The sequence below is a fragment of the Coffea arabica genome, chromosome 2c (assembly GCF_036785885.1).
Source record: "Coffea arabica cultivar ET-39 chromosome 2c, Coffea Arabica ET-39 HiFi, whole genome shotgun sequence".
Lineage (NCBI taxonomy): Eukaryota > Viridiplantae > Streptophyta > Magnoliopsida > Gentianales > Rubiaceae > Coffea > Coffea arabica.
In genome coordinates this window covers 76,506,249-76,521,775 of record NC_092312.1, presented here as the reverse complement: position 1 = coordinate 76,521,775, position 15,527 = coordinate 76,506,249, and the positions used below count along the sequence as shown (strand labels likewise).

Here is a 15,527-nt window from a genome sequence, read left to right as displayed (position 1 = left end):
CCTTTTCTTTTTCGCTCAAAACTCAAAAAGGTACCTTTTATTTTTTTCTAACAAAAAAAGTACCTTTTAGTTTGTCCCCTCAAACTATATGCCAAATTTCACTTCAATTTTTAAACTTCAAAATGAAACACTTAAATACTTAAACTACAAAAATCATCCTACTTTACTGTAGTTTTTGACCGAATGCATAAAACATAACAAAATAGTTGCTTTAGTTCTTATTATAATTAAAGTTAGCCAACCCTAATAGGGACATAAATGTAATTTTATGTGATTCAAATAAAAAATTTTACACCTAACAAAAAACCCATTTTTGGTTGATTTTTTCCTTTCTTTTTTTATCCCTTTGCAGTAATTTTTTTCCTCTTTTTTTATTTATTCTTATGATTATTCTTTCCTTTTTTATTTTCAACGGCTTCTCGTTCTATCTTGCTTTGTTTTTAGCAGAGTTTTTTAATAATAAAAAAGCAGTTTGGCTAATTCCTTAGATTATAGGTAAAAAAAGAAACAATCCGTCAAATGTACTTCTGGCATGGGGTGTTTCTTAATTTATACGTGCCGTGCTGACTCAGCACGGTCACATTATAAATTTGATTTTTTTTTGAAAAAATCAGCACGGTTAAAAAGGTCATGCCTGCCTGAGGCCGTGCCCAGTCAGCACGGCTGCAGAAGGCAGTAAAAAAAAAAAAGGCGTCAGGCGCCTGACACTTGCTTTCAGCCCGTGACAAAGGCTGACAAGGCCATGTGAAAATCAGCCATAACAAGGAAAAAAAAAAGCTTCGGAAATGAAAACAGAATTTTGACACATAATACCATAACGAGGAAACTGTACAAGACAACAGAGCAAATAAGGGAAAAATAAAATCAGCAAAGTAAAGAAAAAAGAAAAAGGAGGCTTAGATTTGCCTTTAATCAGACAGAAAATGGCTCAAGCCCGCCATGGCTACAAAAATCAGTAGTAGTACTTGTGATTCTTGCCCAGCCAAGATACGGGCTTAGCTCAAAAATCTGTCTAGCATTTGACGCAGGATTAAATCATCACAGCCTTTCATTTTGGGGGTTTTGAGGGCTTAAGAAGCTGGAAATGGAAACAGCAGTAGTATGATTGCGCTCTTTGGGATGCAGCATAAAGGGTTGTTTGGTGGGTAGCGATGAAATCACCGGCGGCGTAATTGCAAAGAGGGGCAAGAACCGTCCACAAAACTCCTACCTCTCCTATAATTACACTGCCTCATTCTAGGGGTCCTCCTTCTACCGACGCCTCTCGATCTGAAAAAGCTGATAAAGCATGTAGAGACTAAGGCTAGTTTGTGAGTTTAGGATAGAAAGGAAAAGAAAGAAAACTCTAATGAGGACTGAGGTGAGAAGCGAGCTTGTTGAATATGGATTCTCAACAAAAAAAAAAAAAAGAATCGACCTTAGTTGAGGCTCAGATCCGTCATATCAGTAAGGCAATGAGGAAGTAAACCGCCATGGCTGCAAAAACCGGTTGCATGTCGGAGAGAACCCATATCAGATTCTCCTACTTCTGCCATTCGGGTTGCCCAACCAAGATATGGGCCACTTTGTCTTAGTGCCAAAATTTCATTTGCTCAGAGAAATTATCATCATGGCCTCAAATTCAGTCCTCCGTGATCTTTCTTTCTTTTCTTTTTCTTTTTTTTTTTGGGAGTGTTTGGAAGAGCGTGAATATTGTGGATTGATGATGAGGAACCAGAAACAGACCTCGCACTTCAATTCGTCCATGGATCCATGACTAGAAAACATCTTCAGTTTCTACTAGGGCCGCAAACGAATCGAGCCGCTCGCGAGCGGCTCGAGTCAAGCTCGAGTCGAGCTCGAGCCAGCTCGAGTCGAGCTCGAGCCAGCTCGAGTCAAACTCGAGCTCGAATTCGAGCTCAGAATATTAAGCTCGTTAGCTCGCGAGCCGGCTCGCGAGCTTGAATATATATATATTTTTTACTTTTATTTTTATTTAATAATAAAATTACGTATGTTATATATATATATTTTTTTTTTATTTTTTATTTTTATAGTGAAATTACGGATATATCCTTAATATTTTATTATTTATTCAGAAAAAAATATTATTTTATTTATTTTTTTAAAAAATAAAATTTTTTTTTTATTTTTTCCTAGCTCGAGCTCGAAAATTGCCAGCTCGTCGAGCTCGAGCTTGATAAAATTTAACTAAGGCTCGACTCGATTAGCTCAGAGCTCGACTCGACTCGACTCGTTTGCAGCCCTAGTTTCTGCAGCTGAAGGGTTGTTGGCTTTGTGGAGACTTGGGGGCAAAAAACAGAAGAAAATCACTGGCTCAGGAGAGGGGCAACCCCCCTTAAGAAAATCCCATCTCTTTCTACAGCCTCATTTCTTTGCTCCGAGTCTGAGGACAAGTTCCGAGGACGTGCTGACTGGGCACGTCCGCGGCTGACACAACAGACTGGCACAATTTTGTGTCGGCTGCGGACGTGCCCAGTCAGCACGTCCGCGACTGACACCTGCTCCTCCTGACATTTTTGCAGACGTCTGCACGGCAGTTATAGAATGAGACGCGCCTCATGTCAAAGGTGCATTTGACGGTTGTTTTTTTTTAATGTAAATATTCTAAGAAATTAGCCTATCAGTGCCTTCAAGTTATAAAAGTGAAAAAAACCACTGATTTCGCTCGGGTAACTCAAACTCAAATGTAAATGTTGCATAACGACTGGTTTCGCCAGCAGGAAATTGGTTCGACACAAGAAGCTGATATGCATATTCTGTACTGATGATAATTCAAGCCCATGAAGATTACTCTTTTGCGAAATATCTTCTCTGATCCACTTCTTTAAATAACATAAAAGTATACCAAAAAACTACCAACTGGTTGATCCTAATTATTTTCTAAGAGAATAAGCTTGAGAAACACCTAATCAAACAAAACTGAATCCCATGTCTTCATCACTCTCTTCCCTGGCCGCCTCCTTCTTCTCCTCAGTGGCAGCAGGGGTAGCACCACCACCGCCGACAGGAGCGGCAGTGCCACCGCCACAGCCAACATTGGCGATAAGATCTTCGATGTTCCTCTTCTTGCAAAGTTTGGCAAAGAGACTAGGCCAGTAGGATTCCACGATTAAATTGGCAGCCTTCACCAATGTAACAATCTTCTCTGCAGTGACAGGGATGCCATCATCGTAAAGAATCCAAGGAGTGTAGATGCAGGCGAGCTCTCTGACCAACATCTTTATCCTTGATGATAAAATTGATCACCTGAGAAAGTGCAGACGGGGTCGGGGATTAGGCAGGCCTTAAAGTTTGGGACGGTATGCTCCGACGTTGCCTCTCCCATTTCTTTGAACACTAGATATAGGCCTGTCAACGGGTCGGGTCTAGACCCGGATCCGGACCGGATCCGTGAAATTATTGCGGGTATGGGTAGGGATTTAATTCCGTTTTCCGGATCCGGATCCGTTTTGTCAAACAAAAAAACGGGTCGGATACGGAATATAGTATTCCGGCCCGTATTAGACCCGGATCCGGATATAAATGAATTAATAATTTTAAATATATATATTTATCAATATAATTTGATTAGAGTGATGTATTTTAATAAAGTTAATTTGATTTCTTTTCTTATTTGGTTTTTTCTTTGCATTAGTTAAAAATTAGTTTACAAATATATTTTTTTTCATTTTTATTAGAAATTATAAATTTTGCTAAATTTGTTCGGGTAGACCCGGATCCGGATCCGGGACCCGCCGGACCCGCCGGATCCGGATCCGGAACATAGAATAAAAGACCCGTCGGGTAAACGGGTCGGGTCCGGGTCCGGCATAGTAATTCGGGTCCGGGTCCGGAATAATGAATTCCGGCCCGGACCCGGCCCGTTGACAGCCCTAACTAGATAGCAGTAGTGTCGGTATGGTTCGGGTACCCGTCCCCCCGTCTACCATTGTACTGATCCGTACCTTGCAAGTAAGTTATTTTCTGTCTTTTATCCACCTCGCATATTAGCAGGTACTCCGTTATAGGGTATCCATTAAAATAGGGTCGGATCAACGGATATCCATCATGTCCTACTTATTATTTTAAAAAATGATTCATACTAATTTAATTTTACATTTTACAGATTCATCAAAAATTTAATAAAGATTTTTTCTCAAAAAAGTCCCCCACTAAGAAACAAACGTGCAAATAGAATACAAAAAAAATTAAAAAGAATTCAATATCAATAAAAGTTTGAAAATAAGTAACACATTTTTTAAAATATATATTCTACATTAGTTAAATTCTTTTCTATAAAGCATAAGATCATGACCTTTACAAATGAGCTTTGTAAATAAACCATAGTCTCTTACATTTGTAATATAATTTGTTCAATGAAATTGCTTATTTTGTTTTAAAAACATTATTTTATATTATGAGTATAAAAATAAATAAATATATATATGCGGGGCGGGTTTTTATAGTGCTCATGGGTTTTTAATTGTGTGACCTTAACATGTCCCATATTTTAACGAGTACCCAATCCTCTATTGACCCGATCAAATAATACAGATCGGGTGTACTAATTTTTTAATCGAATCGAATCGAATATGTCGAATTTTCAAGTTTGCAGATAATTTTGCTCACCCCTTAACAATAGTGATATCTTCACCATCCCCTCCTCTTGCGAAAATGAAAACCCATGAATATTGCCTTTTCCACCACCATCCCTACCACGCTCCTCTAACCCCTGCCACCCTCTCTCCCTCTCTCTCTTGGAAGGAATGAAGAGAGTGAGTGAGAGTAAGAAGGTAGGAGAAAAGAGAGGACTGGAGGGAGGGAGGGTGGCGGGGGAAGAGGAGAGAGGCAGCGGTGAGAATGGTGAAGAGTTTGCAGCAAAAGAAAATGGCTTGGAAAGAGAAGGGAAAAGGAAATGGAAAAAATAAAAAGTGTCACAAAAGTTTTGGATTTTATGAAATTATGTTTTATGTCTCTGTTGGATTTGGTTAACTTTTAATTATAATAACAACTAATAGAATTGGGAACTATTTCATTAGATTTTGTGCATTCCATCAAAAATTGGAATAAAGTGGGGTGGATTTATAGTTTAAGATTTTATATGTTTCATTTTAAAATTTATGAATTGAAGTGAGATTCTGCCTATAATTTGAAGAGACAAAGTAGAATTTACCCTAACAAAACTTTTCTATTGCAGTGTGGCCAAATGGTGAGCTCCAATTTATAGAAGCATTTGAGAGAGAGAGAAAGAGAGAGAAGGATGTATCATTCTGGTGTCATTTAATGATTCCAGTTTTGTTTTATAACCTAAAAACATTCCGTTAGTTTGCTGATTATCCGCCAACATAAGGCTGTAGCCACTATCAAGCTTTTAAGGCTTGGTTGACTGGGAGGCACCACCAATTGCCACATTATAATGTGGATTTGTTTAAAAAAATTCAGGCGTGTGCGCAGTGCACTCATTTGATCCGGTAGTGGTTCAGTTCTCTCCGAATTATCCCTAGACCTCCTTAGATCCACCCCCTCCCTGAGTGTAGGATAAATTAAAATATATTACAATTGTCGTCTCCGAAAAAGAAAAATTATCCGTCAACATGACCTCGTTCGAGTTCCATCTGCCTCCACTATCAAGCTTTTAAGGCTTGGTTGACTGGGAGGCACCACCAATTGCCACATTATAATGTCGATTTGTTTAAAAAAATTCAGGCGTGTGCGCAGTGCACTCATTTGATCCGGTAGTGGTTCAGTCCTCTCCGAATTATCCCTAGACCTCCTTAGATCCACCCCCTCCCCGAGTGTAGGATAAATTAAAATATATTACAGTTGTCGTCTCCGAAAAAGAAAAATTATCCGTCAACATGACCTCGTTCGAGTTCCATCTGCCTCACTCCAACACGTTAATCATTTTTCATCTTTTAACCATTTTTTCCTATTTTGAACTTTCAAACCCCAAGGGAAAATTAAGAATAAGATGACGAGGAGAATGAAAATTTATAACAAGGTAATAGTTTGGACAAATTTGGCATTAGAAAAATGTTACTCCTATCTAACAATTATATGCGTAGTTATTAAGTTCACCTCGATCTAGTCCGACAATTGAACTATACAACCCAATGAGCAAGCCACTAGCCCTCAGGGGTTTGGTCTGGTGGTTGAGGTTGCTGAAGATGGAGCCTCAGGTCCCTGGTTCAAACCTTACTGCCAGCAAGTTGCTGAGGGTGGTGAATAGTCTGCGGGGTCCACTCCCTGCGGGACACACCTTAAAAAAAAAAAAGCCACTAAATAAGGCCGGATTCCTAATTTGATCAAATAAGGATTTGACCCAAACACGCCTGCTTTTTCAATTAGGACAGCCGACCAATTATTTCGGTTGATCCTTTATATATTATTACTAGGTTAATTCTTTTTTTTTTTTAACAACTAAACGTTCCTTTAGATTAATTTGTTTGCATTTTTCTTTTTTTAATAACTAAATGTTCCTTCATGCTGCTAATTCCTTGAAACTAAACAAAAATAAATTTGTTTTATCTCTGATTACATAGCCTATTCTGTGAAAGAACAATAAAATGCAATTAAATCTTTTTATCATAGGTTTAGAATATATCTTTCAAAGTACATTAATTATTATTTAAAAGTACTTTATTTAAAAAATTTTACGTGCACTAAAATTATTATTATGAAATTGCAAATATATTATTATTCTATTAACCCACTAGCTGATTCATCTACCTACAGTCCATTTCAAATGGTCCCCTTGTCGGGGTCCTTTCCAGGTTTGGTTTAATACCTATGATGATGATATGAGTTAATATGTTTTTCCAAATCACATAAATGCTAAACAACAATATATTCAAAGAGCAGAGCTGCTTTGGGTCTCTGGCGCTTCGCCCTCTTCAGTCATCTTTCTTTCTTGCAAAAATGACAATAAATCCACATTCTGATTCTACCCTCCAACATAACATCATAGTTCAATGTAAGTTTTGTTTGGATTTGGGCATATTTGCCAGATAGAAATGTGGCGCCTTCAGTCTCTTACGAGTGGCCATTTTCATGCAGTTTTGATAGTGAATTTGTGATCTACTTTCTGAGCCAGAGATTTAGACTCTGGAAGGTGCATGCTTTCTGGATGGTAATGGGGGTACTCTAAGATATTCCTCAATAATTTTTATGATTGTTCAGTAGTATTTTTTTTTTCCCCCACAGCCAAATTTGCCAAAACTTTCGCCCTACTTACTAATGAATTATCTTCTCAATTCCCTAATTCCTATTTTTCCCAACATAGACACGGTTCTTTTTTTTCTCTTCCCCTTTCCTTTTTCTGACATAGCAGAGAGAGTTCCTGAATTGTCAAAATGTAGGGTAGTATATTAACTACAGTCCACTCAGAACAGACCGACTTTGAAAAACACATCCCCAGGAAATCGGTATGGACAGCTAAAGGAGATCAGCTTTGTTACAAAAAGCTCGAATCTTGATGTTCTGAAAAGAGAAAAAAGAACAGCAGTAAAATAGTGCAAAATCATTTTCCTTCCTTTTCACCCGATATCAAGCAACGGAGAGGCCAACCCTTTTGCTGATTATGTAAGATTATTAGATTACCCAGGAAACTAGAACGGAAAAAGAAATTTTGATACAGAATCATGGATCTCTAAATTTCTGCCTCAGAGACTGCAACAGTTCGTACTAGGCTCACATGCATGTAAACCATTTTAACAGTTTGAGGACCACTGCCCTGGAACTCGGAGATATACACATGCCCAAATTGGTACAGATCCTAGTGCAGAGCAAATAAGCGGGTAATGGACATAGGGGGCCATATTATGTCTGGCCCTCCTCGCTTGAATGCTGGAGATCAAGACAAGGAATTCTTCACATATCACTACCAAGTTACATACAAATATACATTCATAATTTGCCTGCACAGTGCATATAATCTTACATAGCAAGCGCGCGGCCGCGCACATACATATTCCAGCTACCAACTGGAATTGTTTTGCCATCAAAAGATAGATGTATAAATTGTAACTTGTGGATCAAAAACATGGCAAGAAAGACATATTCACATTTACCAAAACCAACCTTCAAATTTCTTTAATACAACATAGTTTAAGTCTAGACTCCGTCAAAACCAGTCACTTGGTTGGCTTTCACACCCTCCCAACTCCAAAAAACCTGAGCACTAAAGATATACCTGCCTATGTTCCATGAAACACTCTTGCAAGTTCCACCTCCAAGATACACAATACAAAACTAAAGACGCAGATGATTAGTTCTAAGATATACAATACAAAACTAAAGAAGACGATGACATTACTTCAAGATTCCAACTTTAGCTCCGAATCTAAGCTCTGTACTGTCCCTTCACCATCCAGAGTTGATAAAGGTAATTTGTCTCCTGCACTCATCTTCTTCACTTCCTCGCTCGAGTATATAAAGATCTTCCTAACCATCTTGCAAAATTCTCTGTTGGTGGGTTGGGGGGGGGGGGGGGGGGAAGAGGAGGAATTAGTACGTTAAAAAGAAACCTCTTTTACTTTTCAAGGAAATGGTTGGTGAAAATTGTTAAGTTACTCACGGCCACGGATCATCACCCACAAGCATCATATCACCCTCATCATCAGTGTAGACAACCGCCCATTTGTTTTGGGGACTAAGCTCCCCCTCAAGCTCAAACATTTTTTCCAGCTCACTTATAAGGTCATGATAACTTTCCAAGGCAGTCAAATCAACAGCCCGCCCAACAGCAACCCCTTGCATTTGCACCTGATGATAGACAAAAATTAAACACTGTTAAAGGGCTACATCTAATATTAAATGACGACGGTGAAAATCATCTGGCTAAACCTTTGTTCGGGTTCTTGTAGTTGTGGAACAACCCTGTCGGTTCTGTGCATCTTTTGGCGACACCTCTGATTGGCCCAGTTTCATCTCATTGCAAGACTTCAGAACATCTCCATCAGATGTGCCAACTGGAGGCTCAGCATCATTAGCACCATTTGGTACAACTGTAGAAGGTCCGTCCTTATCCAGCAGAGAGAGATTTTTTGAGTTGCTTCTTAAATCAATGCCAAATAATCTGCAACTCGACGAATTCTCCAGTCTTTTGAACCTTTCAACTTGGCCAAGTACATGGCCGTTACTTGCCCTTGATGACATAGGAGAATCATAGTCACAAAGATGTGATTTTGCAGATACATTTTCCTGGTTTAATGAGCCATTAGCAAGTGGACGAGGCCAAGTTCCACGAGAAGAGAAGCTAGAACCAGAGCGGATGTTGCTGTTAAGATTTTTTGGCTTAGGTGGCCAGAAAGATTGATCATCCGTGCTTTGGACTTCAGTAATGTTGTCATAGTGGCTTAATTCAAGCAATTGAGTTGCTTCCGGACACCAGAAAGGAGAAGCAGCAGCAATGGCTCTATTTTCTATGTATCCGACACAAATTATTACTATACAAGTCAAACATGGTACATTTCAGAACAACATAAAGGCCAAAGATGTTTATACCAGAGGTTGGAAGATCAAGGGGCCTAGGCCTTTTGCTATTTGGTACTGGTTGGGCAGCAACATCTGCTGATGAAACAACTGCAAATGGCTCTATTTCCCAAGGAGAGACCCTCTCTGGCCTCTTAATTGATGCTGGTTCATCCCATTGAATCTAATACGGCGCAATATTTGGAAGACATTCATAAACAATCTATGACATAAAAGACATAAGAATGAGATGAAAGAATCAAAAGCCACCGCCAACCTTCAATGAACGCCACGGAGAATCTGGCCACTGTGGAGATACCTCTTCTAGACCAACTATAGTGCCTGTGAACCTGACAAACATGATCCTTGAGATTAAGGTTCATGAGTTAGAATCCTCTCCTAACACAAACACAAAATGTATCAACAAACCTCTTCTCAGGAGAATCTTCGCCTTCAAATTTCATTTTAAAGCGCATGCCCAATGAAAATCCGTGACTTACAGCTGCTAGATATTTGTTTAATCCAATGATAAATTGGCTTGTCCTGACATATATTGCACAACTTAAGAAATAAAACCTAAATCCTAGAAATAGGGTACATATACATGGTAGAAAAAATAGTGTCTGTGTACCTTGGCTTGTAGTACACGACAAACAAGGTTTGAGTTATAATGGCATGTGATGCAGTTGCAAGCACTCCAAGATGCATGCTTTGGCTTGAAATGACAGATTGAGGTATCGGACTTTGCTGCCGGGCAAGACGGCGAATGCCAACATGCAATTCCCCATTACTACCCCTACAATAAAATGTAAATCAACAATTGAGCAAACACCTAAAAGCATCCATAACCAGAAAGTGTAACTAAAGTTGAGAACATGGTTTACCTAAGGAAAACAAATGCATCGCCAGCAACTAATCTCTTGGAAGTTACAAATGTGCTCCATCCAGTTGTAAGTAGGTGTCTCCGAGGTTGGCCTGCTCATCCACATGAATACAAGGAAACTTAAGAATTCAATTTCAGTTGATACTGAGCATTACCATTAAGACGTGCCCTCCTTATTTAATTTTTTTTTTTTTTGGTAGCTTTAATGGGGGAAAAAATGGCCAAGTGAAAAAAGATCTGCAATATTATGCTAAGAGAAACACAGAACACTTGCCCCTGAATATATGTTTAAATCGCCATTCATAACCATGAAGGTCTTTCGCAACCAAGTCCTGGCTTGGAGTTGCTTGAGTCATATCCTGAAAGTAACCAAAGACAACTTCAATTTTCAGGGACAGGCCCATTTATTTGGAAAGTCAATTTTCAATTTGTACGCAAAACATTTGGTAAATGGAGCAGCATATGTCTATCAACCAGTTGAGCTTGTCATGCAATCCATATAAATTTAGTAGAATTAAACTGAGGATGAGTGAAATAGAAAAGAGGAAGGAAAATTACCAGTTGAGGTAAACATTCAGTGGCATGTTTGCGGAGAACAGAGAAACCACCATGCGTACTAGTATCAGATGCTGTTAATATCTTACAAAATGAGTAAATGGTCGGTTTTGGCGGATCAGGAGTGCATGGGTCAGGACTCGAAGGTTCCTGTTCCTGCAAATGCATGGACAGTAGGGCACACAGTCATTCAAATGATGGTCACAAGGTATGGAAAATAAAGCAGACAAAACACCGAGAAGATCGATAGCCAGCATGAAGCAACTAAACTACTAAAATAAGCATACACCATAAGCCCAATCAAGTTAGAAGTCCTTGTTATAAACAACAAAAGCAAATAAAAAATGCTTACATTTACTTCAGGATGTAATGTTATCTGAGCATAGACTTCGTCTGTCTCTGCTTCTGCCTATAAAGCGAAGAATGAGAGATAAGCCGGTTAAAATGAAAAATGTGCGGGAAAGTGTTCCTCAAAGACAGATCAGAACTGGAAAAGGTGGAATACGTACTAGCAACTGAACATTAACTACTTTACAGAGGATCTTAGAAGGTAGATTGAACTGTGGAATTTGTTGATTCAATTCCTGATTCATTGATGCCTCCAACTGAAGAAGAAACAGAGCGCGCGTTGTTACAGTGAATGAGAAATTGTAGCAAAAGAAACTTAAAAATGTTCGGTGGATTGAAGGAAAAGGAAAATAGAAAAGGAGATCAGAGGGGACGGGAAAGCGCACTTGCTCCATGTGACCCTGCGGAAAGTAGAAAACTCTCTCGCCAGCGCGAGGAACATCAACAAGGGGTCCTGCACAAGCCTTCCATAGCTCTGTATACATGTCATCTCCTTGGCCTACCAAAGATAGAATCAGATGATTAAAGCAAACAATAAATTCATGAGCCGCTCGAGTGCCCAGAAATTAAGTAAACAAATAGGCTTATTCTCCTTTTAACTTTTTCGTCCCCTTAGCTCCTTCTCATCAGAAGCCAAACAGACGACCAATATTGACACAATTTTTGGTTTTTTAAGGAAAATAAGGGGCTAGTTCGCCAGACATGCGGGGTTTTTCCAATGAAACAACAGTTTTGCTTATCAAGTATCCCTCATCCTTCATTTGCTTGAGCGAACAATTTAAAGGCTTAGAAACGGAGAAACAAAGAAAGAACAAAAACCACAGGAAACAGCCCAGACGATTCCAAGCTTTGCCATTATGTCCTGCCATGAAATGAAGGCGTACATGCTCACTAGGTAGAGCCCGCCCCATTGATTTTCCTCAGGTAGATAAGACTATTTGGTGTCATTTTCCAGATGAAACACTAAAATTCGGAAAAACCTACGTTTAAATTAAAAAAATGAAAAAAAAAAAACAACATTGATATTGTGTCACCTGTATCACGAGCGGGCAGAGTGTGAGAGGGAGCAGACGAGGCACCACCTCTGAACCCATCAACATGAGCCATCGAAAACCCACACAAGTATTTTATACCCAGAGCTCAGAGAGCAGTAGCAAAACTAATAGTCGTAAAGAAGAGTTTGAAGAATAAGCCTGGGAGCAGTGAGGAGGAGGAGGAGGAGGGAGTAGTAACAAAGAGAAACAAAAAGGAAGGAAAAGATTGGGCCGGGTAGCTTGAAGTTGAAGAAGAAAACAGGTGGTGGGGGCCGGGGGGGGGGGGGGGGGGGGGGGGGGAAGGTTTGGTCACGCAGTTGAGCCAACCCACACCCATTTTACCATCGTCATCATATTCATCATCAAAGAGCAAAAATCCAAACAAAACCCCTCTCCTCCTCCGTTATCTTCATTCATTCATTACCAAAACACAACACTGCTACTGCTACCGCTACCGCTGCTGCTACCGCTACTACCTGGTCGTTGTATGGTACAACAGGTAATATTATATTGTGTGGTAATAAGCTGAGGAGGAGTGGTGGACAGGAGTCAGGCGTCAGGAGGAGGAGAAAGAAGGCGGCTGCTTTGCAGGAGGAGTAACACTAGTGTAGTTTATTTCCTTTCCAAGTGTAACGAGCGACTGGGCGAGGGAACTAGTACTACTACTACGTTAGAGGGACTAATAACAAAAATGATCAGCAATTCCACTTTCTTCTTTTTTTCTTTTTTGGTTTTTTTCTCTTCCTCCTTTCACTTTTCAGTTACAACAACAAGAGCCTCTCTCTCTCTCTCTCTCTCTCTCTCTCTCTGTGAAGGCTTTGATTACCTGCTGTCTTCTTATCAAAGCTGATATGATGATATCAAATCAAACATAAAACCATTTTTGTCCGTCAGAAGATTATCAAAAACAATTAAAGAAAAAAAGAAAGCCGCTTGGGCTGCTGCAGCAAGTAGCAATAGCTGCACCATCATCATCAATAGGAGACGTTACTTACCACTAGCAGTAGTCTGGTGCCACTATTGCCCCTCCCACCAAATCCCCCAAAACCATTCTCCTCTCTTCGTTTGTTTGGTTTCTTTTCTTTTTTTTTTTTTTTTTTTAAAAAAAAAAAACACTTGACTACCTATCTCTGTAGTCTTTACTACATACTTACAGAGTAGTACTATATCGGAGCAGGCCAGTTTGTCCTGGCTCCACTTGAGTGCAATGTGCGCGTGCATCAATCACTCTCCTCAGTCTCAAGCACGTACGTACTCTATACCGCATTACTACTAGGAGTAGTAGTGGTTGCTAGTTATATTTGTTTCAATTCACTCCTGTCCTGGCCAACGCACTGTAGAGCTTATTCGTCAATAATTTTCCACAATTTGATTTATGAAACCGAATTCAATAATAATAATGTTATTGCCCAACAGGAATCCACACTCGTTACATCAGTGTGGTATTTTGCCATTGAAGAATTCCAGTACCATCCTTTAACGACGACACTGTCGAGCACATATTCTCATTATTGGGTCTTCAGATCTGCCAACTGCAGAAAATACTTTGATTTACATAACAATCAAATAAGGAAAAAACCTGTGAATGTCATCATACATTCCCTTACCTTTTTTTTTTTTTTTATTTTAGTGTACTAGCGAGAAGATGAGCAAGCGAGGGCAAGAATCAAACTGGGACATTTTACTTTCCGGGGATAATTTCAGAAACCTCCCTTGAAGTTTTTGACAGTTTCACTACTGTCTTCCCCTGAGCATCTAAAAATAATCATCAATTTCCCTTGAAATCAATTTTCTTGTAACAATTTTGCCCAGGTCAAAAATAATAATAATAATATCAGGCGTGCACAGATTTATACATGTTCCTGTCCTACTGCCCATCAACCTCAAGGCAAGAAGAAATTTTGCCCCTCCCACTCTCCCCGAGTTAACCACTAGTCCGATGGCTCAGTGACAATCAGGGAGGGGCTTAAGTTGATCCTTGAGTTATAGGTGAGAATTTAAATTTTTTAAAAATTATGTCAGAACACTCTTTTGATTTAGTTGGACCTATATATTCACTAGTCTTCTATCATAGCCTCCTTCTTAGGTTTTCCTTCTCCCCTAAATTAAGACATAATAGGTTATCTATATCTATATGTATTCAGGAAGGGATTTTTAGCAGAAACCCTCTCAATGACTTCTAAACTTCTCATTCTTTTTTCTAGATTTTTGTATATATTTTAATACATAAAATGTAGTGGGTTATAACCCACCTTATCACCCATCAATATTCCCACTATCTCACACCCACTATCCCACTATCTTAAATCATCCTATAACCACTCCTACAAATTCTCTATTCCCACTATCCCACTTTCTCACTCCCACACTCTCTCGATTTCTTATTTATTTTTGGTTCTCTATTCATTTTGTAAATGTATTGATTTTGTTTCTTTTATGAGCAGTAGTGGAAGATATTATGTGCACAGACTTCAGCAGAAATCAACCTTCTTGCGGAGAATTGGAAGTATATTCTTGCCAGCTTAATTTTTCAGGTCAGTCCCCTCTGCCTTTTAAGTATGTTTTGCTTTTGCTTTGCTTTTTGTCATGAATGATATTGCATTGATTGTCTGATCATCCATTATTTCTGAAAATTTTTTACAAAATCCTATGAACGGTTGTTTGCTTATTGTTACACTATAAAGCAAAGATACTCAATAGTGGGATAAAGTATAAACACAAAATCACAATCACATTTCTAACATAAGGTATTGCTTGCTTATATAATTGCGGATGGTATAGGTTCATGATTGAGGGTTTTACTATTTCTAACATAAATTGTATATTATAAAAATTTATTTGTTTGTATTGTTGAAATTTTTTTAATTATTTTTATTGCACATTTATCACATAAAAAGGTGTTACGATAGTTATTTTCATAATTTTATTCCAAAAATGATCGTGCATGAAATAAAAAAAAAGATTTTTTGATAATGAAAAAAAATTAAAAATTGTTTATAATTAGAGAAAAACAATTCAGATACTACTAATAATTAAGGCACTATACGCCCATTATTAAAATTGGATTAATTTTTAATTTCGTCAGAAATCATTTTGGCAAAATTGCATTCTAGCCTTTCTTTTCTTTATCATTTTCTCTCTGCATTGACTGCAATAATTTTCACTTCACTTTTAATGGTGTGGGCTTTCAAAATTAGTAGAAAGAGAGTTTATTAGCATTCAAATAACTGTTCTGTGTTACATCTTTTTGAAAT

At 38.6% G+C, this 15,527-nt stretch overlaps 2 protein-coding genes across 2 annotated transcripts; both read right to left on the bottom strand.

Annotated features, from left to right (window-relative positions):
* Window positions 1–2,912: 2,912 nt before the first annotated feature.
* Window positions 2,913–3,221, bottom strand: LOC140035795 (large ribosomal subunit protein P1-like). Its single transcript, XM_072077193.1, has one exon. It carries the CDS (start codon window positions 3,219–3,221, stop codon window positions 2,913–2,915), a length of 309 nt encoding a protein of 102 aa, XP_071933294.1.
* A 4,825-nt stretch (window positions 3,222–8,046) lies between these two features.
* On the bottom strand, window positions 8,047–13,106 carry LOC140035479 (auxin response factor 11-like). Its single transcript, XM_072076692.1, has 14 exons — window positions 12,274–13,106; window positions 11,626–11,738; window positions 11,401–11,496; window positions 11,244–11,300; window positions 10,895–11,047; window positions 10,611–10,695; window positions 10,338–10,428; window positions 10,085–10,249; window positions 9,883–9,996; window positions 9,731–9,803; window positions 9,487–9,637; window positions 8,827–9,404; window positions 8,558–8,745; window positions 8,047–8,445 (listed from the first exon to the last, which is right to left on the bottom strand). The coding sequence occupies exons 1-14, from the start codon at window positions 12,344–12,346 to the stop codon at window positions 8,298–8,300; spliced, it is 2,085 nt and encodes a 694-aa protein (XP_071932793.1). The 5' UTR covers window positions 12,347–13,106; the 3' UTR covers window positions 8,047–8,297.
* Between the last annotated feature and the right edge of the window lie 2,421 nt (window positions 13,107–15,527).

Bases quoted from the DNA above. Each gene is read 5' to 3' on its own strand.
- LOC140035795 (XM_072077193.1), bottom strand. From the start codon at position 3,221: ATGTTGGTCAGAGAGCTCGCCTGCATCTACACTCCTTGGATTCTTTAC.
- LOC140035479 (XM_072076692.1), bottom strand. From the start codon at position 12,346: ATGGCTCATGTTGATGGGTTCAGAGGTGGTGCCTCGTCTGCTCCCTCT. The intron at 10,429-10,610 runs GCAAGTGTTCTG...GTGGATGAGCAG, and splicing joins ATTTAAACATATATTCAGGG to GCCAACCTCGGAGACACCTA. The intron at 9,997-10,084 runs GTACACAGACAC...AATATATGTCAG, and splicing joins GTCGTGTACTACAAGCCAAG to GACAAGCCAATTTATCATTG.